The sequence below is a fragment of the Malaclemys terrapin genome, chromosome 2 (assembly GCF_027887155.1).
Source record: "Malaclemys terrapin pileata isolate rMalTer1 chromosome 2, rMalTer1.hap1, whole genome shotgun sequence".
In the NCBI taxonomy this organism is placed as follows: Eukaryota; Metazoa; Chordata; order Testudines; family Emydidae; genus Malaclemys; species Malaclemys terrapin.
The window spans coordinates 22140921-22168067 of NC_071506.1; the positions used below are offsets into that span (position 1 = coordinate 22140921).

The 27147-nt window shown below is 43.8% G+C and overlaps 2 protein-coding genes across 2 annotated transcripts in view; both read left to right on the forward strand.

Moving 5' to 3' along the window:
* The first annotated feature begins 672 nt into the window (after positions 1-672).
* ATAD2 (ATPase family AAA domain containing 2) overlaps positions 673-27147 on the forward strand; it is a 98461-nt gene continuing 71986 nt past the window's right edge. Inside the window, exons 1-8 of the mRNA XM_054019938.1 lie at positions 673-1120; positions 9140-9282; positions 10467-10516; positions 11620-11782; positions 18886-18988; positions 20056-20143; positions 26090-26203; positions 26953-27070. Coding sequence (XP_053875913.1) covers positions 890-1120; positions 9140-9282; positions 10467-10516; positions 11620-11782; positions 18886-18988; positions 20056-20143; positions 26090-26203; positions 26953-27070 — 1010 coding nt within the window. The 5' untranslated portion in view covers positions 673-889. The remainder of the gene's footprint in view (positions 1121-9139; positions 9283-10466; positions 10517-11619; positions 11783-18885; positions 18989-20055; positions 20144-26089; positions 26204-26952; positions 27071-27147) is intronic.
* LOC128832493 (mediator of RNA polymerase II transcription subunit 15-like) lies at positions 13591-15620 on the forward strand. Its single transcript, XM_054019939.1, has 2 exons — positions 13591-14062; positions 15003-15620. The coding sequence occupies exons 1-2, from the start codon at positions 13660-13662 to the stop codon at positions 15503-15505; spliced, it is 906 nt and encodes a 301-aa protein (XP_053875914.1). The 5' UTR covers positions 13591-13659; the 3' UTR covers positions 15506-15620.

The following is a 27147-nucleotide window of genomic DNA, read 5'->3' on the forward strand; positions in this document are numbered from 1 at the left end:
CACACTGTACAAAGCAGCATAAATGGAGGGAGGAGACAATAGATGCATGGCAGTGGCTGCAAACATTACCTGGGGAAACTTGATAAAGGGGCATGCCCACCTCTCAGAGGTTCATTAAGTACATAGATCCCACTCAAAGTACACTGTCTTTTTAAGTATATGAGCAAGTTGAGACAGCAGCTGCTGTGAGAAAGCTCCCTCTGTCCTGTGCCCAGTCCAGCTGCAACGTGTGTGCGTGTCCTTGCGTGCCTGACTGTGCGTGGCAGAGTGTGTGTGCATCCCTGCCCCTGAATGCCCCGCATCTGGGCATTGAGGGGGGTAATGACAGCGTGACAAGGACCCGTTGAATTAGAGCCCTGGCCTTTACAGCAGGCTCCTACAAGACCTGCGCCTGCCTGGCGGGGATCTGGCTCCTTGAGGAACAGCTGTGCGAGATCTCGGGCAGTGTCTCTTTAAGGGACTGGCATTTGAATTCCCCTTTCCGCGGGAAGCGATGGAGCAGGCGGGCTGAGCGCGTTTCTCTTAGCCAATCAGAGCCGGGCAAAACACTTCCCCCAACTTTGCACGCGCCAAAAATTCCAAAAGGACTCAGTACCGGTACGTGTCTCTCCGCACCCTGTCCGGGACTTTCCGACAAGGGGAAAGAGTCCCAAGGGCGGAGGGGGCGGAACGGTCTCCTCTGGCGGGGGGCCCCGCGGTTTGAGTGAGTGTAACAGGAACAGCAGGTACCACACGACCTGCTGTCTCTCAGTCGTCGCACTACGGCTCTGATGAGGGGTGGAGGCGGAGAGATACGACGGAAAGGCGGTGAAGCGACGGCCCGCGGTTTGTGGCGCCAGAATTCGGAGAGAAGCCGCCGCCCCCCTCCTCAGCCGGAACAGGTCCGGCCATGGTGATGCTACGGAGCAACACGGGCAGCGGGCGCGGCCGTCCCGTCCCGTCCGCCGCGGCCGGAGGCGGCCAGGGGTCCCTTTACGACCTGATGGACTCGAGCTCCGAGTTCCTATCCCTGAACTCCCCGGCGCCCCGCAGCCGCAGGATGGGCACCCGCTCGGCCGCAGCCGCCTCCGGCAGCAAGTGCAGCAGAGGAGCCGGGAGAGCGCCGGAGGCCCCGGGCAGCGTGAGTAGCGGGGCAGCCTTGCTGCGGACGGCTATGCTGATGCGTTCTCCCAGGCCCGCCTGAAGAGCTCGATTTCCCCCCCCGCCCCGCCGCCGCACTGGCCTCGGCGGTGACTGTCCCCGGTGACTGTGGGGGTCGGGGGGGGGCCGAGCTCTCCTGGCGCCGGCGAGCGGGAAATGGGGAGTGGGGTGGGGTCCTAAACTCCGCCGAGAAAACCGGGCCCATCCCCATGGTGTGGCGGGGACTAGAGGCTGCGGGCACTCTACCTCGGGAGCCTGTGGTGCGATACTTCCGGCTTGGCTCCCCTTTGCTGGGGTCGGCTCTGCTCTGGCGTTGGGTAACCGGATTGTCCGGGGAGCTGTGTTCGCTCCCCACGTGCTGGCTCCGGAGCCTCCTGCTCACCTACCGTTTGAGGGTCAGAGCTTTAGGCCTTGTCTTTAGGGTTTTAACTGGTGTGTGTGGGTGTGTGTGTGTGTGACAGTGACATCATGGGCTCCACACTGGAGATAAAGCACTTCAGTCTCACTCTGATGTAAACTTGGTGAAGTCATCACTGTCCTCCTGCTGTGGTTGGCCCTGCTTCGTTTATCTCCTGGTCTCCACTGTTTGTGGGTTTGTTTCAGGTTTTTTAAACTGAAGGATAGTTCATGAGTTAGTCACCCCAGATGAAAACTCATCTTTTAGTAGTGAAGACAAGGCCACTGTAGTGAGATGTTACTGTGGTGGGTTGTGCAGACTAACGTAGTCAGCAATGAAAGTTTTAAATGTTGTTAACTGTCATCATTCGCCTTCAGACTTAACATTTTGCATAAATCAGTGAGGGCAAATCATATCTTTACACAATGACTGAAGCTGCTGGAGCACAAAGTTGAAGCATCCTAAAAAGTACGAGCTTGCTGAACCCATCTGAATTTAATCCATCTCCATATGGGAGAGAGGGGAAAGATTCCCTGCTCGGGAGGGAACTGCTAAGAAAAGACCTGAGCCTCTTTTCTAAAAGAAAACTTCTGGAAATTAGGGAGGGTAAACCTTGTCAGTTCCAACTGAGACAAATGCACAGGCATATCCTGCCTCCTCTGAACACAAACTATATAAAATATACCCATATGCCCTGCACTAGTATTCTTCCCAACCCCCGTCTCCCCCTTATGTCTCACATCCCAGAGCTGGCCATGCTCATCCTGGTTTACCTATTAAAAACAATTGACAGAGTATACATAGAGTACAGTAACTCCTCGCTTAACGTGGTAGTTATATTCCTAAAAAGTGCTACTTTAAGTGAAACAATGTCAAGTGAATCCAATTTCCCATTATAATTTATGTAAATAAACGGGGTTAGGTTCCAGGATTGGATTCGCTTGACATGGTTTCACTTAAGTAGCATTTTTTAGGAATATAACTACCACGTTAAGCGAGGAGTTACTGTACTTCAATTGCAACTTTCTCACTCCCATATCAGCCTGTGATGGGCTTTTACAGCTGCTGCAGCAGTATGTTCTGAGTTGATTACTTAGAGACCCCTTCACAGGTAACAAATTGAAAAGTTAAGGGATTATTGTGGGGAATGATGTGTAAGCATGGTTTATCCTAAATAAAAGATCTAAGCTCTTTATCAGTTATTCAGAATATAGCTGTTTGAAACCGAGAGTCATTTGGTCAGAAAGTTAAACTGGGTCAAAATGTTCGACCCAGATCTGTCCCTCTGTAAATTCCTCTGGAATCCCTTAAATGTTGCCATATCCACAGTGAGAACATTAGGTGTCTCACTGGTACATGCTTCAACTGGAAAGGAAAATAATCAGTGTGTGAAATTCAAATGTCCAAAACTACTTCACAACTAAATGCCTTTCCCACTTAAGGTGTACGTACTTGTATACCAGAATGTCATGTCACTTCTGAAGTGCAAAACAAAGGATTTTTCAGTTAATTGCAGAATAGTTGTAAAGCTTCGTATTTGCATAATTTAAAAGCAGAACTAAAATTTAAACTTTCCCCAGCAGAGTAAGTACGAGATCAGCCCAGAAGGAACATTTGGGAGCTTGATGTTTAAAGGGATTTGAAGTGCTTAACTAAATTCCAGGATCACTACCAGTTAGCAAAACATCACAACAGAATGAAATTCTAACTCGTATGTTAGAACTTAGTTTTAGAAATGTTAGGCCTCTGTGGATGTGTATCTTTTGAAAACTAAGTTCTCAGTGGGGCATTCCCTGTCTCCATAACAGGTGGAGGCAGAACAGATCTTTGCTCTGAGCCTGGGCTTTGTACTGTCCTTCCGGAGGAATTCTCCGGAATTCTCTGCCTCCAAGCAGCACACGTGAGATTTCAGGTCTCCCTTTTAGCAGAGCTTTCGCAGGACTTTTAACAAACTGTCAGTTTCTTCAATGGCTTAAAGGCTTTTTTTCCCTCAAAACTTCTAAACTACAAAAACAAAACCCCACCTTTCTGAGGTGGGTTAGAAAGACAGAATCTCTTCTCCCCATAGAAATGGCAGTCATAGACAGCAGCCCCAGGAACCCAGTTCCCAGATGGCATGCAGCCAAGGTCCATGCAGACACAGTTGAGCAGGCTCCAGCAAAACTCAGCATGGGAGCAAGATCCATGCTGAGATAGTTGAGCAAGTTGCATGAAAGCTGTGTTCACTGAGACCAGGCCATCATTAGTGGCATGGAACTCGAGGCAAGGTGTTTGTGGTGGTAGTGGGGGTGTTTTTGTTTTTCCCCAGAACCTCCCTCCCATGCATAGGATCCTTATTCTCTCAGTTTGCAGAACAAGCAGGAAAGCATCACTTGGGCCTCCTGAATCTCAGGGAAAGGCCAGGTCCCTCAGAACAACCAGGAGGAAGAAATTCCTGCTCCCAGCCATTATATAGGCCATGTCCATGCTGTTGGTTCCCGGCTAATGGGAGCTGTGAAGCCACCACTGTGGGCGGAGGCAGTGCGCAGAGCTGCCTGGCCACACCTCTGCCTCGCAGCTGAGCAAGGGGATGTCCCTGTTTCCTGGGAGTCCCCCAGGTAAGCTCTGCCCAGAGCCTGCCTCACCCTGTCCCCTCCCACACCCTAAGTCTGCTGCTGCTGGAGGGGAGGAGCAGTGGCCCAAGACTGCTCCAGCAGGGGCTGGTGCGTCTGGTGCAGGGGCTGTCTGAGCTGCCCCTGAGCCAGCTGCTGCAGAAGTCAGGGAACCCATGACAAACTCACAGCCTTACTAATGACTCATTTGTCTCCAATGGCTCTGGTTCGTTCCTCATTCTGTGCAGTCAATCCCCACTCTAACAAGGAGTCCGGTGGCACTTTAAAGACTAACAAATGTATTTGAGCTTTTTACCCACGAAAGCTTATGCCCAAATAAATTTATTAGTCTTTAAGGTGCGACTGGACTCCTTGTTGTTTTTGTGGATACAGACTAACACAGTTACCCCCTGATACTTAATCCCCACTCTGAATCGCTTCACTCCATCCTGCTGATTCCCTTCCCTGTTCTATAGGCCTACCTCCTCTCCCCTTCCAGTGATCTTACAGAAAGTCATGAAGTGGCTACTATTTTTGTAAGGGTGACAGTGGGATACATGCTTGCAGACTCTCAGCCCTGGTCAAGTTCCCCCTGCTGGACACTTGGCAGGCTGCTCTGTTTGGAACCACATGTAGGGCCTGAGTTGTCTTATGCTCCCTTTTGTCTGCACAGGCTTAAGTCACCAACTCTGGTTTCAGACTTTCTGGCATATTTCCAGCACACAGACTTCTAATCCTTCCCTAGGAGTGGGAGCTGATGGTCCAGCTGCCATTGGCCCTGTGAACCAGTGCTGATCTCCCCTCAGCACTTTAGCATATCCTTTTCCAGAGCTCCATTCTTGTGGATACTCTGGCTTCTAGTTTACTTCTTTGGAGATGCATGAAAGTTGAAGTAAACAGACACAAGCTTTTCTAGAAAGATTTCCAAAACCAATCACTCTTTACTTTAGACAGCACAAGAGGATTTTTGGGGTCCCAACCCACAGTTTGAGAACCGCTGAGCTAGATACCTCAGACTTTCAACCAAGTTTCTCAGTGCTAAGCATGAAGGGGGAAGGCAACTTTTAGAAAATGAAACACCAACCTCAAAGGTGAAAAACTGTAATTCTTCCTCAAAACAGTTGAGGAAGTGATTAAGGTGGATTGGCAATTCCTTATCAATACCTACTTCTACAGAAGGTTAAACCTGCTGTGGCCTCCTTAGTAAAGGGCATAGTCATACCAGCTGAAGTGTTCTGCCAAACCCCCAGACAGGCAAATAAGATCTTCAGTTCTGAGACTGTTTGTAGTGATCTAATTGTAGAGGTCTGTGCCCAAATGGGAGGCCCGTGAGCATGCATAAAAAAGCCTACATAAAATCTTCTTTAAACTAGATTTTCTTAGCCTACTTTTCCAAGACTGATGTTTCACCAGACTCTGATTTGCTGTGCATTTAAAACTCCCAAATACATGACCCTGAGGAATGCCATAAGTGAAAGGGAAATGTGTCTGTTCTTGTCTGGATTACAGGGCACAGCAGCCATTGCTAAAAGCCTTCTGAAGCATGGCTTTGAGTGAACAAGTGGAAGGGCCAGTTACAGCCCTCACAAAATTGTAGCAGCTAAGTTATTGGCCAAGACCATCTTTAATTCAGGAGAGAGACAGCAGATAGGGTATGATTTGCCAAATGTTAGCACTCCCTCCTAAGATAAGACCCAGATTCAACTCCAGGTTATCGTTGTATGGATTCTCAACATAATTCTAGCTTTGTATCTAGCCTGTAATTACAACAAATCAGTATATAAAGAACTTCATCGGAGGTCCAGTACTAGCATCTTTGGTGAATTCATTCTTAATTATTTAACAGCTATGTGATGTTGGGTCCAGATAGAAGACCTTGTGCATGGGGAACATACCTGGATTCCATTATGATGTGGGGCAAGGCAAGGTGGGACATGTAGCTCAAGAAGTAGACATGGAGTATAATCTGTCTTGTACTATGGACTGTCAAGTGCACCCCTCCACTTTCAGCAGATGACTCTTCAGGAACGTGGTATGGATGTATGTATACCATCTTTCTGAAGAGAAGCAGCCTTGTTCGATCCGGAAGTGGATGCTCTATTCCTCAGAGTTCTACACCAAGAAAGAAAATCCAGGCCAGCTGGCTCAGCAAGACGCACTTAAAAGCAGGGGAATGCAGTCTAGATCATTTAGCCTTTTGTTGGATCACAGACCAGTTTGAAAGCCTGTTAATCAACCTATAGGCATTTAAATCCAGCTTGGGGGGGAAAAAAAAATCAAGAGGTACTACATGAGAGTACATGATCCATTACATTCATCCAACGAAGTGGGCATTCACCCACGAAAGCTTATGCTCCAATACATCTGTTAGTCTTAAAGGTGCCACAGGACTCTTTGTTGCTTTTTACATGAGAGAGAGACACCCAAAATCAGAGGGTGATTTAATCTCATGAAGTTGGCAAAAAGGCCTCTGTCAAGGAGTATAGGCCTGCTCTGCAGCATCTCCTACAGGTCGCCGGTGACAGGTCGCTGGTGAGTCTTTCACAGTCTCGCCCTCTCTAGGCAAATAAGGCTACCTCTGAGAAGAACTGTAAGTTGGTCAATGCTGAATATGAACTCCAGCCTCCTCAGCTATTTCCTCAGCCCTCTTTCCTGTAGAAGGGTGGGAGGATTCCCAGGACTCTTCTCCTGGGCCGTAGTCTCTTACAGCTGCAGGCTGCTCCTTAAGGGAGCAGTTTGCTCCATTTTGGCTCAGCCTTCCTTAAGCAGCTGGACATAAACTCCAGCCTCCTTGGCTATTTCCCAGCCTTCTTCACTGTTGAGGTGTAGGGGCTTCACAGCAAGCTTCTCCTCATATAGTCTCACCCAATTCCAGGCTGCTCCACAGAGTCTCCTTCTAGAGCTCAGGTTTTGCTGAGTCAGCCCTGAACTGGTCCTGACTGGATTTAGGAGTACTCTCCAGGTGCTGTTGAGCTCCCAGCTATGCTTATTTCTCTTCCTGTTTCATTCCTCACAGCAGGAGTTAATTTCCCTTTCCTAGAAGGCACTCATCCCATTATTATAAGACTCAGATGCCCTCCTCCTAGGCCCAATCAGTTAACAAAACTGGGGTGTACTAATAAGGCACAGATGCACTTAGCCCTGGCTCACCCTTAAGTGCTGGTCACTCTGTGACTGCCTCCTTTATTCCTTTCCCCCCTTAGTCACTGAGAGTAAAGATGGTAAAGGAGATTATGAAGGAACAGGCCACCGTGAATATAATCACCTTCTCATTAACTCAGGTCTGGGGTCTCAGACCTGAACTAGATGTAACTGGAACTGCCACTCAAACTCATGCACACACAACAGAGTGCAACAGGGACCTATCCTGAATAGTATCCACTAACCCATCAGCTGGGAAGCTCAGAGCAAGGAGCTGTAGTTGTTTGTTCTAAGAAAGTGATTAAAAAACCCTCCTAGCATCTCAGACATTGTGAGTCTTCTGAAGTTTAGATGTTGGTGTTACAAGGGACACCAATTAGCTGAAGCAAAGGATATTCTATGTGGGGTTTTTTGTTTGTTTGTTTTGTTTTGTTTTTTGTTTTATAAGGTGGCCTGACCCTGGGGCTAAAGGTCAATATTTCTTAGAAGGGCAAGTCAGCAAGGCATATTGCATTATAAGAAAGCAACCCCTCATCACCATCACATAACACGTTCCTGAAGATCACCACTCTTCTCAGTGCTCTGGCAATATGCATATTCGTGTCATGATCTTGATCTGTGGCCTGAGAGTCCTAATAAAACCCTGTACGTGGTAGGTCTTTCTGACTGAAAATAAGTTGCCTGCTCACCATCTCCTTGTCCAACTGGGATTTCAGAGCTTGGTATGCTCTCAATGAAACCTGAGTCAAATTTTCTGTCAAAGATGGTAGTTCTGTGAACTAACCAGGCCTCCATCACCAAGGTGTCCACAGTGTCATATAATATGAAGTAGTAGTATTGCCCTTCTGACTGAATCCAAACATCCTCAAAAAGTAGAAGTGCATAAGTTAGATGTGCCTATTTATTCAGTGTCTCAGGTACAACTTCACATGACTATGCATTCTGAAAAGAGCAACAGTTTTGTGAGCAGAGATCACACATCTTATGAGGAGGCCTGGAAGGCTACCACAGAGACCTCCATCCACACTTCTGTAACATGAGACATCCTCATCCCTGCAGATGCAGTGTTTTGTAGAAGGCTGTTACAAAACAGCGTGTTCCAGTAACCCTTAATGCATGGGTAAATTGAATTCTCCCTTGGGATGACCTACTGTGTTCTATATCCCATAGTGAAGACTGTATGCCATGGAAGGGACTGAGGGAAAATTCTGTGTCTTACCTGTGAATTTTCATTCTAGGACCCTCCATGTCCAACAGTCTGATCCTCGGAGGATTGCATTATGTCTAGGGTTTCCTCTGGCTGTTGCTCCCTTAAGTATTTTGAAAAGGAAGAGGGTGTTCCTCCAGGAAATCCCTAAATTCCAAGTCAAGGCTCTGCTGCAAATGGTTTGAACTGACTAGTACTGAGGCCTGGTCTACATTTAAAAATTAGATTGACCTACCTATGTTGCTCCAGGCTGTAAAAAGTGGTAGGTTGATCTAACCCTCAGTGTAGATGCAGTTAGGTCGATGGAAGAATTCTTCTGTTTACCTAGCTACTGCTTCTCTGAGATGTGGATTTTTCCATCGATGGAGTTAATCCCTTCTGGCAATATAAGAAGCGTTTGCGGCATAGTTGCACTGCTGTAGTGGTGACATACTCTTAGTATTTTTCCATTTTGGAAGCTATCGTTCTAGAGGGTTCTTCCCAAGGAGCAGTCTTAAACCCAGGCTCTGAATAAAGATCATGGTGATGTAAAATACTCCACTGTGAATACTCTCTGACTTGGAGGGTCCTAAAATGAAAACTTGCAAGAAAAAAGTAATTTTCCCATTTTACTAAATGTACATGCTTTAACTAGAACACTTTCTTTTTCATCTATCTTCCTAGGAATTTTCTTCTGGAAAAGCTGAATGTTTTACTGGACGTTCCTTAAGACCAATGAGAAAAAGTAACCTGCACTCTTCAGACTCTAGTTTTGACAAAAGTATGGAAATGTTAAGTGAGAATGTTAATGGAAGACACTTTACAAGGTAACTGCTCTCTTTCCATGTCTCTTAATAATCACTGTTAAATTGAAATCTAGTCACTTAAAGCTGGGCAGGAGTAAAAGTAATTTAAAATAAAAATATCCCATCAGTTCCTAGATTGTCTTCCTAATTTTTGCTCTTTTTACAAACAGGCGCTTTTTTGGGGGGGGGGGATATCTCTCTTCCATTGCTGTGTTAAGAATCTCTGCAAACAGGGAAAGGTGGAACTAATTATACACAATGTTATCCTGCACATAGCAAAAGAAAATAAAGATACTCTTTTTTTTCAAATCCTCTTCTTATGGTAATAACTGTAATTTGAAACAATGGTAGGTTAATTTTTCAGACATAAGAGTGGTATATAAGATGATGGTGTCCCTTTAATTTTAAGGCGGGAGACTCTTTTTTTTTGTTTGTTTGTTTGTTTGTTTCCTAAGAGTCAAATGTTTCACTTTCTGAGGAAAAATACTTTCAGTGGGGAAGTTTTTTGTCTTCTCAGCACAGTCACATTTTGTGTCCTTGTCGGTGGCTGAGAATAGACTTCCCCATTCACTAACAGCAAGTTGATTTGGCTTATGCATTCCTGCCTAACTGGTTCTTCCATCTACTTTCTGATCAGTTTATGCTTCATTTGAGCAGGGAATGGAGCTATATAAGGATTGAACAATGCTTTATTACATTGTTACAGTTAAAACTAAAAAGGAATAGAAAAGATGAGTGTACCATGGCCAAGGGAATTTTAATGTTCACTTCAGAAATAACCTTACAATTGAATAACTTAATTTTTTTTTTTTTTTTTTTTTTTGCCTGTAACTACTGTTGCTTCTATAAGGAGGGTGTACTAACTCTGCCTTACCTACCATAGTCAAGCCAAGCAAAACTCCAGTTATAGATGTATGCTTCACATACCAGTCCTTTTTTGACTTTAGAATTGGTTTTTCAAACTTTAAAACTTCAGTGGGGCAAATCAATGATCTCTTTTCAAGTCTGGAATTACAAATGCTTTCTCAGACCTATGTATGTGCATACAGTACCCAGATCCTTTTTGTGGTCTTTGGGCCCTATAAAAATAATAGATCTTTTGTCTGCATAAGACGGTGTTTTAAGCTAGTGAAATCTAGAACTTGATACCCAAATAGATTAAGCAGGTGCAATAACTCTTTTATATTTCTCCTTTCTTTATATAGGCAGTTGGCTAAGCTGCAGGCTGACCAAAAAAATGAAGATTGTAAAGCAGGTAAAAGAAGAAAATAAAATTTTTTCCAGTTTTTAGCTAGTGGTAGGTTTTAAAATGTCTGTTTTTGTTTAACTCGAATTGTTTCACTTGAAATCAACTTGCAGTGCTGAATAAATTCTTAGCTCATTTTCAGGCAACTAACTTTAATAGCAGAACTAAAATACACTGTATGCAGTATTGCATCAGTCATTGAAAGTTACTGATTGGGCAACACTAGGGTGTCAGAATTTTATATGCAACCTGATGATGATGATAGAAGCCGAGAACAGTACTTGGAATATGTAAAACTCTAGGTTTTGCAATCAACTCCTCATTGTTTACAGTAAATTGGTAATCCTAGAATTAAAACCTGTGAGTTTATAATCAAGTTTAGGTTTTGTAAAGTGTTTTTGATCTAAGGTGATTATTTTGTGTAAAATTTTAACTGTGTGGTACAGTAGTGATTCTCACTGTGTGAGACTATTTTAAAAACATGCCTTTTTAGTTAGAGGTTAACGATGCCATGTATAAATGTTTACCAGGTTTTTCAAAAGTGACTTGAGATTTTGAGTATGTCTGTATGTGCGTGGGCAACTTTAGACAAATTAAATCTCCTGAAAGCATGAAGATTGACCCTCTGTATATCTGATCCCTTTTAATCTGTCAAGTTGAGTACTCAAAGATTTACACACCCAAAATAGCTAGTTACTTGTGAATAGCTTGCCTCCGGTATTTATATAGATATTTGTATGATACAACTTTGTATAAATCAGTGAAGGAAAACATCTTAAAAGTAGAATATGTAGACTAAAATCGTGCACAGTTGTGTTTTGCAAGATAGAAATAATTATTCCAGTTTGCTCTTACCTAGAATATAAACTGCATACTTATCTTGGCTGGTTGTTTTTTTTTTAAATCTGTTAGAGAGATAATTTGTATCTGAGTGATTTTAAGTATAGAATATAATGTGTAGAAGTACTTTCAACTTTAAATTAAAATATGTGATAACAGTAACAATCATGTATTTAAACTAACGTCCAACGCTGGTGGATTTTTGCAAGATTTTTTTTCTCCATGTCTGAGGGAAAATATGTTCTTTAATATTGTATATTTTATAAACATAGTAATTCCAGTCACTAGATCTTTGAAAACCAGAGCTGACGTGAAAGCCGCTGAACAAGTCCATGGAGAGAGTGGGGATGTGGAGGTGCGTCGCAGTTGCAGAATCAGGCGAAGCCGTTATAGTACTACAAACCAATCTGTTTTGTTTGACAAACTTATAACGAAGTAAGTGTTTTTCTGTCCTTCAAAGATGGTAAAATGGTTCCTAAAGGCTTACTTACAAGCATGTGCTTGAGTACCATGTGGGCTAAACTTATTAAAAAAGTTTGCCAAAAATAAATTAACTATGAAAATTCTTTATATATGTTCCTACGGCGCTGCTGAGTTCCAGGAGCCTTCTATAATGCAGTACCTATTGGACTGCACAACCACCTGCTCACAGCACCAAGTGTTCAGAATCAAACTTATAAAAGGACCATGTGGTCCCAGCCACCTTGTTTCCTTCCTGCCTCTAGTCAATTGTAAATGGTAGGGCCTTTCTTCCCTGTTGGGATAACTTTTCTTGACCTGTAGTTGTTAGTATTTTTAGACGTTTTAATTTAAAATTTTATTATAATCTTCGCTGTTGTGCAGCTAGGCCAATTTGACCCTGGTTTTAGCCCCTGGAGAGTTATGACTAATCCAGTCTTCAAAGGTCTACCAAGACTGAGTTCAAAGGTGTGTTTTATGTCCTTAGAATCCGATGCATATATCTTTTGTTTAATTTGCTTTGGAGACCCTGTTCCTGGATTGTTGCTTGATGTAAGCCTGTATACCTCTAAGCCAGTGGTTCCCAAACTGTGGGGTGCACCCCTTAAGGGTCATGGAGGAACGTTTGGCGGGGGGAGACACAGCAGGCCTGGGCCAGCCTCCTTGGGGGTGCAAGGAGGGAGCCCCGCTCTGTCCCCCGCTCTGCCCTGGCCCCTGGCTGCGGCCTCTGCCCCGCGGCGGCCTCTGCCCGCTTACCCTGTCTGCAAGCCCTCCTTTTCACATCCCCAACCCCAGGAGCCGTGGCCCTGCTTCAGGCCGCGGTTCCCGACCCCAGCTCCAGAGGCGGGTGGGATTCGGACAAGGGTAAGGAGGGGGTGCAACATGACAAGTTTGGGGATCACTGTTCTAACCCTTGCTTACAGGGTGAGGTGGTTCTAGGCTTGTCTTATGAGCCAGGGCCCCAGTCCACTTTGCAATCTACAACTGGTTTCGCTATCCTCTTCAGCTCAGAACCTGTCAGTTATGAGGAAGCCAGTTGCATGGTACCAAAACACCAAATTCTGGCTTGCATCTGTTCTGATTTAGAAATAAACCATTCCAAGAAAGGAGTTGGTTGATTCTGGGACCCTAGTGTTTCTGTCACCATCTTAGGCATCGAAGAAGCATACATCCAGACAGTAATGGATTGGTGTAGCACAGGGGTCGGCAGCCTTTCAGAAGTGGTGTGCCAAGTCTTCATTTATTCACTCTAATTTAAAGTTTCACGTGCCAGTAATACATTTTAATGTTTTTTAGAAGGTCTCATTCTGTAAGTCTATAAGGCATGGTCTACACTACGAGTTTAGGTCGACTTTAGCAGCGTTAAATCGAATTAAGCCTGGACACGTTCACACGATGAAGCCCTTTCTTTCAACATAAAGGGCCCTTTAAACCGGTTTCTTTACTCCACCTCTGACGAGGGGATTAGCGATAAAATCGGCCTTAGCGGGTCAGAATTGGGGTAGTGTGGACAGAATTTGATGTTATTGGCCTCCGGGAGCTATCCCACAGTGCTTCATTGTGACCGCTCTGGACAGCACTCTCAACTCAGATGCACTGACCAGGTAGACAGGAAAAGCCCCGCGAACGTTTGAATTTCATTTCCTGTTTGCCCAGCGTGGAGAGCACAGGTGACCACACAGAGCTCATCGACACAGGTAACCGTGATGGAGTCCCAGGATCACAAAAGAGCTCCAGCATGGACCCAACGGGAGGTGCGGGATCTGCTCGCCATATGGGGAGATGAATCCGTGCTAGCTGAACTCCATAGCAATAAACGAAATGGCAAAATATTAGAAAAGGTCTCCAAGGCCATGAAGGACAGAGGCCGTAACAGGGACGCACAGCAGTGCCGCGTGAAAATTAAGGAGCTAAGGCAAGCCTACCACAAAGCCAGAGAGGCAAACGGAAGTTCCGGGGCAGAGCCGCAAACATGCCGCTTCTACGTGGAGCTGCATGCCATGCTAGGGGGTGCAGCCCCCACTACCCCAACCGTGTGCTATGACTCCGTCACTGGAGAAACACATAGGGAAGCGGGTTCGGGGTACGAGGAAGATGAGGATGAAGATAATGTAGATCGCTCACAGCAGCAAGGAAGCGGAGAAATCGGTTTCCCCAACAGCCAGGATATGTTTATCACCCTGGACCTGGAGCCAGTAACCCCCAAACTCACCCAAGGTGTGCTCCCAGACCCTGAGGGCACACAGGGGACCTCTGGTGAGTGTACCTTTGTAAATATTACACATGGTTTAAAAGCAAGCGTGTTTAATGATGGATTAATTTGCCCTGGCAATCGTGGCCAGTACAGCTACTGGAAAAGTCTGTTAACGTGTATGGGGATGGAGCAGAAATCCTCCAGGGACATCTCCAGAAAGCTCTTCTTCATGTACTCCCAAAGCCTTTGCAAAAGGTTTCTGGGGAGTGCTGCCTTATCACGTCCGCCATGGTAGGACACTTTACCACGCCAGGCCAGTAGCACGTAGTCTGGAATCATTGCATAACAAAGCATGGCAGCGTATGGTCCCGGTGTTTGCTGGCATGCAGACAACATCCATTCCTTATCGCTCTTTGTTATCCTCAGGAGAGTGGTGATATTCACGGTCACCTGGTTGAAATGGGGCGATTTTATTAAGGGGACATTCAGAGGTGCTCGTTCCTGCTCAGCTGAACAGAAATGTTCCCCGCTGTTAGCCACACGGTGGGGGGGAGGGGTGAAGTGATCATCCCCAATAATTGGGTGAGGGGGGGGGGAGGATTAGTCGGGTTTGTGCTGCATGTTAACCCGGAAACCGCAGCCCCTCCTTTTACATTGCAAACCCATTTTAAATGGCCAACCCAATGGGTGCTTGGTATGGGAAATGAGGGCGCTACTGTTTGAAACCATTCCCACATGTTAAGAAGGTTAAAAAAGCCAAAAGACACTGGCTTACCATGGCTGCCTGCAAGCCGAAATCTGTTGCCTGGCACTGCGTGAGTGATCTCTCACACCAAACCGGCAGGCCCTCAATATAAGAAGAAAAATGCAACCTTGTAACGAAAGCACATGTGCTGTGCAATGTGAACAGCAAAATTTAACGTGAAAGAGTGTACCCATTGTTCTCTAAAATGTCTTTTTTTTTTTTTTTTTTTTAACCACCTCTCCCTTCTCCTCCACCAGCTGCAAATGTTTCTCCTTCACAGAGGCTAGTGAAGATTAGAAGGAGAAAACGGCGGATTCGGGATGATCTGTTCACGGAGCTCCAGATGTCCTCCCATGCTGAAAGAGCACAGCAGAATGCGTGGAGGCAGTCAATGTCAGACTACAGAAAAGCACAGTATGAACGAGAGGAGAGGTGGCAGGCTGAATCGCAGGATGAACAGAGCAAGTGGTGGGCTGAAGATGATAGGTGGCGTCAGCTTGCAGACCGAAGGCAAGAGTTGATGCTCCGGCTGCTGGAGCATCAAACTGATATGCTCCAGCGTATGGTTGAGCTGCAGGAAAGGCAGCAGGAGCAGAGACCGCCGCTACAGCCCCTGTGTAGCCAACAGCCCTCCTCCCCAAGTTCCATAGCCTCCTCACCTAGAAGCCCAAGAACACGGTGGGGGGGCCTTCGGCCACCCAGTCACTCCACCTCAGATGATTGCCCGAGCATCAGAAGGCTGGCCTTCAATAAGAGTTAAAGTTTTAAAATGCAGTGTGTCCTTTTCCATCCCTCCTCCCCCACCCATCCCGGGCTACCTTGGCAATTATCCCCCTAGTTGTGTGATGAATTAATAAAGAATGCACGAATGTGAAGTAACAATGACTTTATTGCCTCTGCAAGCGGTGCTCAAAAGGGGGTGGGGTGGTTGGTTTACAGGGAAGTAGAGTGAATCGGGTTGGGGGGTGCGGAGGGTTCATTGAGGAGAAACAAACAGAAGTTTCACACCGTAGCCTGGCCAGTCACAAAACTCGTTTTCAAACCTTCTCTGATGTGCACCATGCCCTGCTGTGCTCTTCTAACCGCCCTGGTGTCTGGCTGCACGTAATCAGCAGCCAGGCTATGTGCCTCAACCTCCCCACCCTGCCATAAATGTCTCCCCCTTACTCTCACAGATATTGTGGAGCGCACAGCAAGCACCAATAACAATGGGGATATTCTTTTCGCTGAGGTTTGAGCGAGTCAGTAAGCTGCGCCAGCGCACTTTTAAACATCCAAATGCACATTCCACCACCATTCGGCACTTGCTCAGCCTGTAGTTGAACAGGTCCAGGCTGCCTGTGTACAGCTTCATGAGCCATGGCATTAAGGGGTAGGCTGGGTCCCCAAGGATCACGATAGGCATTTCAACATCCCCAACGGTTATTTTCTGGTCCGGGAAGAAAGTCCCTTCCTCCAGCTTTCGAAACAGACCAGAGTGCCCGAAGATGCGAGCGTCATGTACCTTTCCCAGCCATCCCACGTTGATGTTGGTGAAACGTCCCTTGTGATCCACCAGGGCTTGCAGCAGCATTGAAAAGTACCCCTTGTGGTTTATGTACTCGGTGGTTTGGTGCTCCGGTGCCAAGATAGGGATATGGGTTCCGTCTATCACCCCACCACAGTTTGGGAATCCCATTGTAGCAAAGTCATCCACTATGGCCTGCACGTTTCCCAGAGTCACTACCCTTGATATCACCAGGTCTTTGATTGTCCTGGCAACTTGGATCACAGCAGCCCCCATAGTAGATTTGCCCACTCCAAATTGATTCCCGACTGACCGGTGGCAGTCTGGCGTTGCAAGCTTCCACAGGGCTATCGCCACTCGCTTCTCAACTGTGAGGGCTGCTCTCCTGGTATTCTGGCAATTCAGGACAGGGGAAAGCAAGTCACAAAGTTCCATGGAAGTGCCCTTACGCATGCGAAAGTTTCGCAGCCACTGGGAATCGTCCCACACCTGCAGCACGATGCGGTCCCACCAGTCTGTGCTCGTTTCCCGGACCCAGAATCGGCGTTCCACGGCATGAACCTGCCCCAGTAACACCATGATTTGCACATTGCTGGGGCCTGTGCCTTGTGAGAGGTCTATGTCCATGTCAATTTCCTCATCGCTCTCGTCGCCACACTGCAATAGCCTCCTCGGCTGGTCCTGGTTTTGCTTTGGCATGTCCTGGCTCTGCATATACTCCAGGACAATGCACGTGGTGTTCATAGTGCTCATAATTGCTGCGGTGATCTGAGGGGGTCCATGATCCCAGTGCTATGGCGTCTGGTCTGAAAAAAGGCGCGAAACTAGTATCTGACAGACGGCGGGAGGGGCGAGTGACGACATGGCGTACATCAACAAAGGTGGCTGTGCATCAGGGAGAAACACAAACAACTGTCACACAGAATGGTCCCCCCAAACATTGAACTCAAAACCCTGGGTTTAGCAGGCCGTTGACTTCACGGAGGGAGGGGGAAGCAAATGAATACAGAACAAATCTATTTTTTACATCTTAAGCTGGCAGACGACGGTGCAGCATGACTGATAGCCCTCGGCATCTTCTGGGTGCTTGACAGAAAATAGCATACTACGACTGATAGCCATTATCGTCGAGACTGTTCGATAGGACTGAGCATGTCTGCCCAGGTACCCATGATTGACAGCCACTGCAGTACGATGACAACAGATATCTGTCGTAATATACCATCTTCTACCAAAAGGCAATTAGCTGCTGCTGTGTAGCAATGCAGTACCACGTCTGCTGGCACCCAGGGGCCATATGGTGACGCTGAGCTGAGCGGGCTCCATGCTTGGCATGGTATGTTGTCTACACAGGTAACCCAGGTAAAAAGGTGCGAATCAATTGTCTGCCGTTGCTCTGACGGAGGGGGAGGTGCCTCACAACATGTACCCAGAACCCCCCCGCGACACTGTTTTGCATCATTCAGGCATTGGGATCTCAACCCAGAATTCCAATGGGCGGGGGAGACTGCGGGAACTGTGGGATAGCTACCCACAGTGCAACGCTCTGGAAGTCGACGCTAGCCTTGATACTGTGGACGCGGTCCGCCGACTTAATGCACTTAGAGCATTTTATGTGGGGACACATGCAATCGGCTGTATACAACCGATTTCTATAAAACCGGCTTCTATCAATTCGACCTAATTTCGTAGTGTAGACATACCCTAATATATATCACTAAACTATTATTGTATGTAAAGTAAATAAGGTTTTAAAAATGATTAAGAAGCTTCATTTAACATTAAATTAAAATGCAGAGTGCCCTCCCCCCCCGGACCAGTGGCCAGGAGCCGGGCACTGTGAGTGCCACTGAAAATCCGCTCATGTGCTGCCTTCGGCACGCGTGCCATAGGTTGCCTACCCCTGGTGTAGCAACTTCCTTGGTGTCAAGAGTTCCTTATGTACTAAATAGATCTCATGCCACATGTGTACAAGTTGGGGGGGCTTAAGTGATGGAGTTTCTCTTTTGACTGAGGAAAGAATTGGTTGACTTAGTGACCATATTAGTGCTGGAGTTTTCTTCCTTTTATAGCCTGTGAATGTTTGGTGCTATAGGATGGCACTTGTGCAGCCCCAGTGGGCATTGCTTTCCTGACGATTCTCAAAGCTCAACAGCAATAGGGTGCATGTCTAGTAATTTAAACTATGAAAAAACAATACTAAGTCTAGAAGTACAGTTAAGGGTGAGTAAACATTTTGTCCTGTTGTCTCCAAGTGACACTGTCAATTTAAAATAATGCTTCTGACTGAAACTTGTGATAGTACTAAGTGAATAATTAGCACTAAAAACTACTATAACTGTAAGACATTAGAAAAATATTTCTCTATAGGGTTTGTTTGTTTCTTTGTTTGTTGCGCCCCCCCACCCCCCACTTTAGGTGGGTTTTTCACACACAGCAATAGAGGAAAGAAACATCTCTTATTAAATAAATAAAAACAATGAAACTTTTTTTTAAAACTTATTTTTTAAAAACTGATTATGCATCAGTTTAATAGTGTCAATTTAAGCACATCATATTGAAATTTCATGCTAACTGATGCACACTTTTTCATACTGTCTGAACTCACATATGTGTCACACTTTTTATATCAGCACTGCAGAAGCAGTATTACAAAAAATGGATGACATGAAGAAGATGCGTAGACGCCGAATGATAGACTTGGAAGACCTTGGGGTGTTCAATGATGCCGAGGAAGTAAATATGCACTCATAATGTTTCTCTAGATTCATAAGGAGGCTATCTTTTAAACAGCCAAATGACTTGTTCATTTGTATTATTTTTAATATTTTCATATTAGCATTTCATATTGGCTATATTGAGAGGGGTAGAGAATATAATGTTATCACAGTGAGATGTTAGCCATAAGCCAGTATTTTTATATTCTAACTTCTGAATAGCCTTATTACCAGTTTTGAATGGATATTTTATATTTACTAACAACTGTTTCAATCTTTTAATACTTTAATTCTTATTAAAAGCTAAAAGAAAATAAACCTGACTGAAATCTTTAAAAGGATTGCTAGCTGATCAGGCTTCCAATGAATAAGCACAACCAATATGTTTACCGGTTGTAGCTTTGATCTTCAGCTGTCAGTTTCTATCCTATTTTGCTGGTTAGAGCAAACATAGAGGATGGTGCTGGTCTGGAAAGTTTATCGCTTTATGTGTATGGGTGGGGGTGGGGGTGTGTGTGGTTTCAGTTCCTCTTTGCCAGCTACATCTTGATATGTTACCACCTCAAATAGTCTCTTAAAGGTAGATTACATGCAGTTGAGGAACTTGCAGCTTACGTGTGTAGCTCCACACTTTTTTCACTTGCTGGAAGAAGTTCTTTCAGGGTGCTAATTATCCTCCTTCATAATTTTATTGTCCGTGAACGAAGGTGCTAACTGAGAAGACCGAGGCAAAGCGGATAGTGAACTGACTCTAAATAGATGGGCCTTTTCTAATTCTTAGATTACTTTACCTAATATTGAGCAGAATAAATGTTTATAGTTTTCTGATCGGGTTTAATTTGTTACATAAACTGAAATGGAGTATTCTTGATGTGAATATTAAAGAGACAATAAACTTGGCCTTCCAATGCCACTTTTAGTTCTTCTGCTAAGTACAACCACACTTTAATTTAGTCTTTTATGCATGTGCAATACCTTGATAAATTTGCTGTATATATGATCATGCTGCAGGGACTGGAGCATGTGCAAATTTGTTATATAACTGTCAATGATTTCCCCCCCCCCCCCCCCCCGTCCCGTAATTAGGAAAATCTTGATATGTACGCTCGAGGAAAGCAAAAGAGAGAGCAAAGAACTGATGAAGAAACCACTGATAATCAAGATGGCAGTGCAGGTCACTATTTATCTTAATTTTCTTTGTGTTGTATTTAACACTTCTAATATGGTCTGTTGAAGGGTTCTACACTACAGAATTTTTTTTCATAAAACATGGCTCTCTGTGTTGTGTGCAATTGCAAGCTTCCATCTTTTCTTGATGTCACAAGTTAATAATAGAGGCAAGAGATGTCCCTTGAACAGAGTAGAAATAATGTTCTAAATAAAGCTTGTCATGCTTTACTTTCACTTAAGGTGAAAGTAGGAAAATGTTAGATACTGCACAATATAAACAGTTTCAAAACCCATTTGAATATCCAGAATCTTTTTCATTCTTAGCCAGTGTTGTTGAAATGAACTATCAAAACTGCTGATGCTGAGAATATTAGCACTGTTGTAGATGTACTTTTTCTTCACAACACATTGGTAGGAGTTTCTGCCCCATCTGCATAAGGATGTTGCTAAGGGCATTAATCAGAAAAAGGGAACTTGCTGTCCTAAAAGTAAATTCAGCTTGCTAGTTCTAGATTCTCTGTTTACAGTTCTTGAATCGCTCCAGCCCAAGTACCGTAACTACTGGAAGGCAGTGCTTTATTTCACCTTTTTAATGTAAAATGCTTTTTAGAATGTTATCAATTTGAGATCTTACACGTGTAGACTTTAAACTGCAAATATATCCAAAAACAAAATAATAGGAAATTTCAAATAACTCAAGACCCAGTTTTCTTGCAACTATTGCTATTGAACACTTGAAGTTATACTATATTTACCTACAGTTTGTCTTAGCTGTTTTTCAACAGTACATGCTTTTATTTCTCCAATGTGTGCACATTCAGAATTTGATTTAAATGTCAGCAGTTCTTCAGTGTGTTTTAATGTAGATTTTTTTCTATTATATCTTAAGGCATATTTTACTGTGCCTTTATGAATCACCCCACATCTAATTCTTGTTACATAACAGTTTCAGCACATAATGTTGGGGTGCTAATAAAGGCTTGAAAAAGCAATGTGAAAAGTTATTGGCAAATAGGAAGCTATCTCGAGTGAGCAGAGGGATGTAGACAATCAATTTTTGCAAAATTTAAGCTTTCACTTTATATTTTAAAAAAAAAATTGCAATAACCATCTGAATGTAAACTGATATTGCGCTACTAGCTTTTGAGAAAACAAAGCAAGTTCTTCATTTAGAATCTCAAACAACCACGAGTGTAGATCTGTCAACTCTTGAGTGAACTTTATTCAAATAATTATTTTCATGGCCTTATCAAACCTTTCTGTCTATGCTGGTTTTGAGGTATGGGGCAATCTTTTCCTGCATATTTGTATATCCTGTATATTTGGCTCTAGGGTTCTGATCTGGTGTAAGGCTCTAGGCACTACTACAGTATACATAGTAGAGGTTAATCGTGTTCAGGTCTTCATTGTGCTTCCTCTTCTCCCCTTATTCTTTTCACAGTAGTAGAAGAAATTATCAGATTCTAGTCCCAGATTAGCTATTTAACAAATTCCTGGTGAATGTGGGTAACATTAAAAATATTTTTTTTACTGTACCTGTAAACTCTAAATAATTTGTCATATGATTTAGGATTTCTTCCTACTATTTCCATTATCAGCAGGCAGTACTTCTATGAAAAATGTTAATGTTTTCAAAGGGAGGATTGGGTAAAACTTTTATCAATTATAGTGAGCGAGTTGGTTGTATAGATAATATGAATTACTCTGTAGGGCATCCAGCTAGTACTATATATTTTGGTTTATCTCTATCAGTTCAGCTCATCTTTAAGATGAGGATATTTTTAAATAAGATACCAGATAACTGTACTTGGGTTTTTCCCTTTTTACTGCCTTTCATCAGATGACCTCAACTACTTTACGAAGGCTAGGTAGATATCCCCATTTTATGTATGGAGCCATAGAGAAGTTAGTGACTGGCCCATTGTTGCTCATAATCTGCAGCGGAACTGGGAATAATTTGCATCTCCTGAATCCCAGTCCTGGGCTTTGTTAGCCACGAGAGCTTTTTCTTTACAGTTTGGTCTTGGAATAACAGAAATCCCACACCTAAGAAGAGCCCTAGCTTGTCTCTCTCACCAACAGAAGTTGGTTCAATAAAAGATATTATCTCACCCACCTTGTCTCTTAATATCCTGAGACCATCACTGCAAACAGAAAATACAATTATCACCTCTAATGGCATTGACATTTCATCTGAGATAACTAACAATGGGTGAAATTCTGGACTTACTGAAGTCAATGTGTGTTTTGCTGTTGACTTTAATGAGGCCAGGATATTACCCATTGTTTCTATATGAATGTCCCTTTTTACTGATTTCCTAATCCTGGATTATCTCTTGTGTAAATTGCTCTTGGAAGTCTGCAGTCTTTCAGGTCCAGTATGTAGTGGAATGTAACACAATTTTAGAAATCTATGCAGAGAGAAGTTTAGTATAATTGATTTTAACTCATAGAAACTAGTCCTGTCAACAGATATTTATTTTGCTGCCTGTTTTGAATATTCACTGGAAAAAAGCTTCATTAAGTCAGAGATAAGGTTGCCTTGTATCGTCTTGTGCCCGTCTGCAATGTCAAGTTCAGCAAAACTGATTGAAAACCAGGAAATACAGAGTTAAGGTATGCACAAATGCAACCTTAACTCTGTCTCCCTGGAACAGGCAATAATATCCTGGGAATTATATGCATCACCTGCTGTTGTATTCATTGTGTCAAATATAGCTGTATTGAATGGTGGATGGATTAGATTGAGCTGGTTGGCTGAGTTGTGATAAGAGATCTGGGGACCCTGCCTCTCAGAGAGCCTGAACCTTTCTTCCTGACCCAATTGCCTTTTCACATCAGTATGTGATCAAAAGAAAGCGGTGCATATGTATCATGTCTAGACTCACTTCAGCAATGAGATCTGAAGGTTGTCACTAGCAGTGCACAGGGGTTTTCTTCTCATCGGGATTGTCAGCAGCGAAGTAGGATGTGAGTGGTCCGTCCGTTTAATGATAATATGTGGGAGTATAGTATTTTCTAAATGGATAACCTACCCTAAATGCTCAAATACTGAGGGGCAATCTTCACTCATTGCTATATTTGCTTTCTACAACCAACTCTCTATATAACTTTTCATGAGTAGTGTACCCAAATACTTGGATGCTAATAACTAAACTGTATTCTTAAATTTATTCCCTAAATGTGGGTTATTGCTGATTATGCCCTACATGTATCTTATGAGTTTTAAAACAAACTTTATATTTGTGGCACCTTAAAGACTAACAGATTTATTTGGGCATGAGCTTTCGTGAGTAAAAACCTCACTTCTTCGGATGCTTAGAGTGAAAGACTTTCACTCTATGCATCCGAAGAAGTGAGGTTTTTACTCACGAAAGCTCATGCCCAAATAAATCTGTTAGTCTTTAAGGTGCCACCAGACTCCTTGTTGTTTTTGTAGATACAGACTAACACGGCTACCCCCTGATACTTTATATTTGTGGATAATCTAAGCACTATACCCAGATGTACAGACACTTTTCCCCCCCCAATCTATGCATTATATAATTTTTTAACATTAGCTTTAATAAAAATATTTAAATGGCATCCTGTACAAAAGGGTGTAACGGTTGTGAAATTTAGCAGATGTGGTGGTGTTTCTATGCAGTAGGCTAAGTGGTTGAGAGTAGGACAGGTATAGGTCACATGTCCTATTACGTGAGTGTTCTGCAATATTTGTAAAGGCAGTGTGTAAGTACACCTCTACCCCGATATAACGCTGTCCTCGGGAGCCAAAAAATCTTACCATGTTATAGGTGAAACCGCGTTATATCGAACTTGCTTTGATCCGCCTCAGTACGCAGCCCCGCCCCCCTGGAGCACTGCTTTACTGCATTATATCCGAATTCGTGTTATATCGGGGTAGAGGTGAATGTGTTATGGGCATATTGGGGCATTGCTTAAAAAGGGCAAAGTTAAGGTTGTATTGCCCTGTACCTTTAACTTTGTATTTCCTGCTTTTTCAGAGGTTTGAGTTTTTTGCTGAACTTAACATTCTGGAAGGGCACGAAATACTACAGGCAACCTTAACTATTCATTAACCAAGTTTTTTGTCAGTGAATTTCCTAGGTTCTTTTTTTGTTTAACTGAAAGAAAAGTGTGTTTTGTAGGAGTTAGTGGTCATTTAGGCAGTTGTAGTTCTCACCTATGTTTGCAGTTGAGGTGCTACTGTGGCTAGCAAAGGATAAACAATGGTACGTGATTCCTGAATGGCTCTTCCCACCTCCTGTTCAGTTTGTTATAGTGGAATGGTATAATGGTTGTGCTTTGAAATGTTTGGAGGGTGGAGGTGCTTACAGGTCAGAGAGAAATCACAGACATCTGTTTCTCAGCGTCTTGACATTTTTTATTTTTATGTTGGTAACAGTAACTTAAAGAGCATGAGAAGACTGGCATGGCGTTGTTCTTCTCTCCCTTCCCATATCATATAGTCTCCTTGCCAGCCTTTTCAGCTCTGCTCAGCCTTCCCTTTCCATCCTATTAAGCTGTTAGCGCATAAAAAGTTGCTCCTTGTTGTCTGGTGCCCTCTGCTGATACATATGGATCACTGGCAGCAGCTCACTGGAGGCTTGTGTGCTACCTGGTTAGATAAGTCAAGTTGCACACTGTGTGTTAGGCCCCAAGCCCCAACTATGTCCCACCCCAGCCAGGATCCTCACCCCTGCTGCAGCCAGGCCACTCAGTCTGCCCCCCCCCCAAGCTGGCTGCTTTCTCCCACACTTTGGGCAGCCCCTTTACCCCATGTGGGGATGGCATGTCCTTAACTCTTCTTTCACTGCTTTTCAGAAGTTTAATTTGATCTACTTTTAGGAACTCCCTAGATCCCAGCACACACACAGGAGGAAAGGAGAGGGCCTTTGATCCCCTTAGAAAGGCATAGCCCTGAGAGCCTGTGAAGATGGCAGGGAGAGGAGCTCCAACCCACCCATAGGATCAGGTCCCCCTCCCTCCGAGATCCTGACACGCACCTGGGAGGGGAGAATGTGGTGTGTGTTGGCTGGCCACCCACCCCATCTCCCCTCCCAATCTGCCTGAGCCCCAGCCCCTTTTTTCCTCATAATCCCCCAAACCCTTCTCCCCAACTTCCCAGAATAGCATTCACATGTGTAATTTTATTTTTCTTTTGAAAATTAGTTTGACTGCCTTCTGAACTATCTGCTGTACTCAGTTTACATTTCCCCAAAATAAAAGCCCTTGACAGGCAGATTTAGTAATATGCCTATAGTTTTCTCAGATTTCTGCAAAGAAGGGGTTTCAAACTTAAGATGCCTCAGTGTAATTCAGATTTCATGGCCACAGCATGTCCCCTTAAGCCATCCAGGTCAAGTGACACTGCCTGGCTGGAAATTCTCTTGGGTAGTCTTTCTGCACATGTCCATGTAATGTATGTTTAGTACATACTAAGCTAGAGAGCTAAACCCTTTCCTTAACATTTTCAGTGTTGCTTCCCCATAGGGGTAGTTGGTGCCATGCACTATCTGGAATAACAGTCAAATGATTGAGACCATTTGGGCGATGATCAGATCCTTGGTTTGACCACCAGGAATGTGCCAAAAAAGTTGGTAGTGTCTCAACCTTAAGAAATACAGCTTCCCACCAAAAACTGCATCTTGGGAACCCTGTGCTCAAATGACCCCATATTTGCATCACTCACTCTACCCGGCACACCAAATTTCAATGCAATCTGAATAAGCATGAGGATTTTGGAGCACTTGGAAGAGTCATCCTTTAAACAGAAAGGGCTTCTGAACCTTAACATTGCAGAATACAGAGGGCATTTCTATTATATCAGTTAACTAGGTTTATTATGAATGTTAAATATGGTTGGTGGTATTCATGGTATATGTAATCAATGAATTAAGACTCTGTTGTTTTCCATTAAACTAAGGGTAAGTGTAATTTACAATTATAGAGTCATCTGAAGAAGAAGCTGAAGACCAGGAAGATGAGGATGGAGAAGATAATCAAAAGCGCTATGACCTTAGACAGAGGAAAACTGTTGTACGCTACCAAGCCCCATTGGAAAGTAGGTTGTATATATCCTCTCCCCCCCCCAACCTTCTGGTAGCCTTGTTTCTTGTCTGTGGTTAGAGGCTACAGAAACACCATCTTTGGCAAAACAAACTTTCATTTTCTTAGCTTTCCATCCTTTCTTCAGAGAGATCTGGCCTCTTTAATCTCCCCTGCATCTTCTCCACTGTTTTGTGCTCAACAGGCTAGTAGCACACCACTCTGTGTCCCTGAATCCTGTGATACATGGTCTTTCCCAAAAGGATTTAAATACTGTATTATCTGTTCAGTATTGGCTTCCATCATGTTAACTTACAAAATATCTTGTGGTTTAAGATCACTGCATAATTCAACCTATATATTTAGTTAGTTCCTGTTTACAACTCGATTACTCTTCATATTTATTTTATAAGCTTCTAATAAATTACAAATGAATTCTACATATGCCTGCTGTTTCCTGATCTTGATCTAAAATCTTCATTAAGAAAGTCACCCTAAATACTCCTGAAGGAACAGTAACAAATAAAAACGACTTGCCAACCAGTTTTCAGTGTTACTGTTTTCAACTGCTTTTTAAATGTCAGTTTTTATGACTTCTCTTAAATCTAAACAAATTTGGCATACATTGCTTTTGTCAATGTAATTCCTAGTTATGACTTTCATCTGTCCGATAATATTTCACTTGTTTCCTGCTCTTTGTGTTATGTACTCTGATTTAAAGATCTTCTAGAACTATCCTAAATTAAACTTTTTTGCTTTTAATAGAGCCAAGGCACCAAAGAAAGCCCAACCTATTTTATACTGGTCCATCCTCTCCTGTGAGACGAAGATATCCTTTTAGCCCTGCAGGACCACGAAGTCCCTACTGTAAAAGGATTAACAGGTTGGTATATGGGATGTTGATTGTTCTCATTTATCCATATTGGTGGCAGTCACATCATGGAATGTTGCTTAAAATGA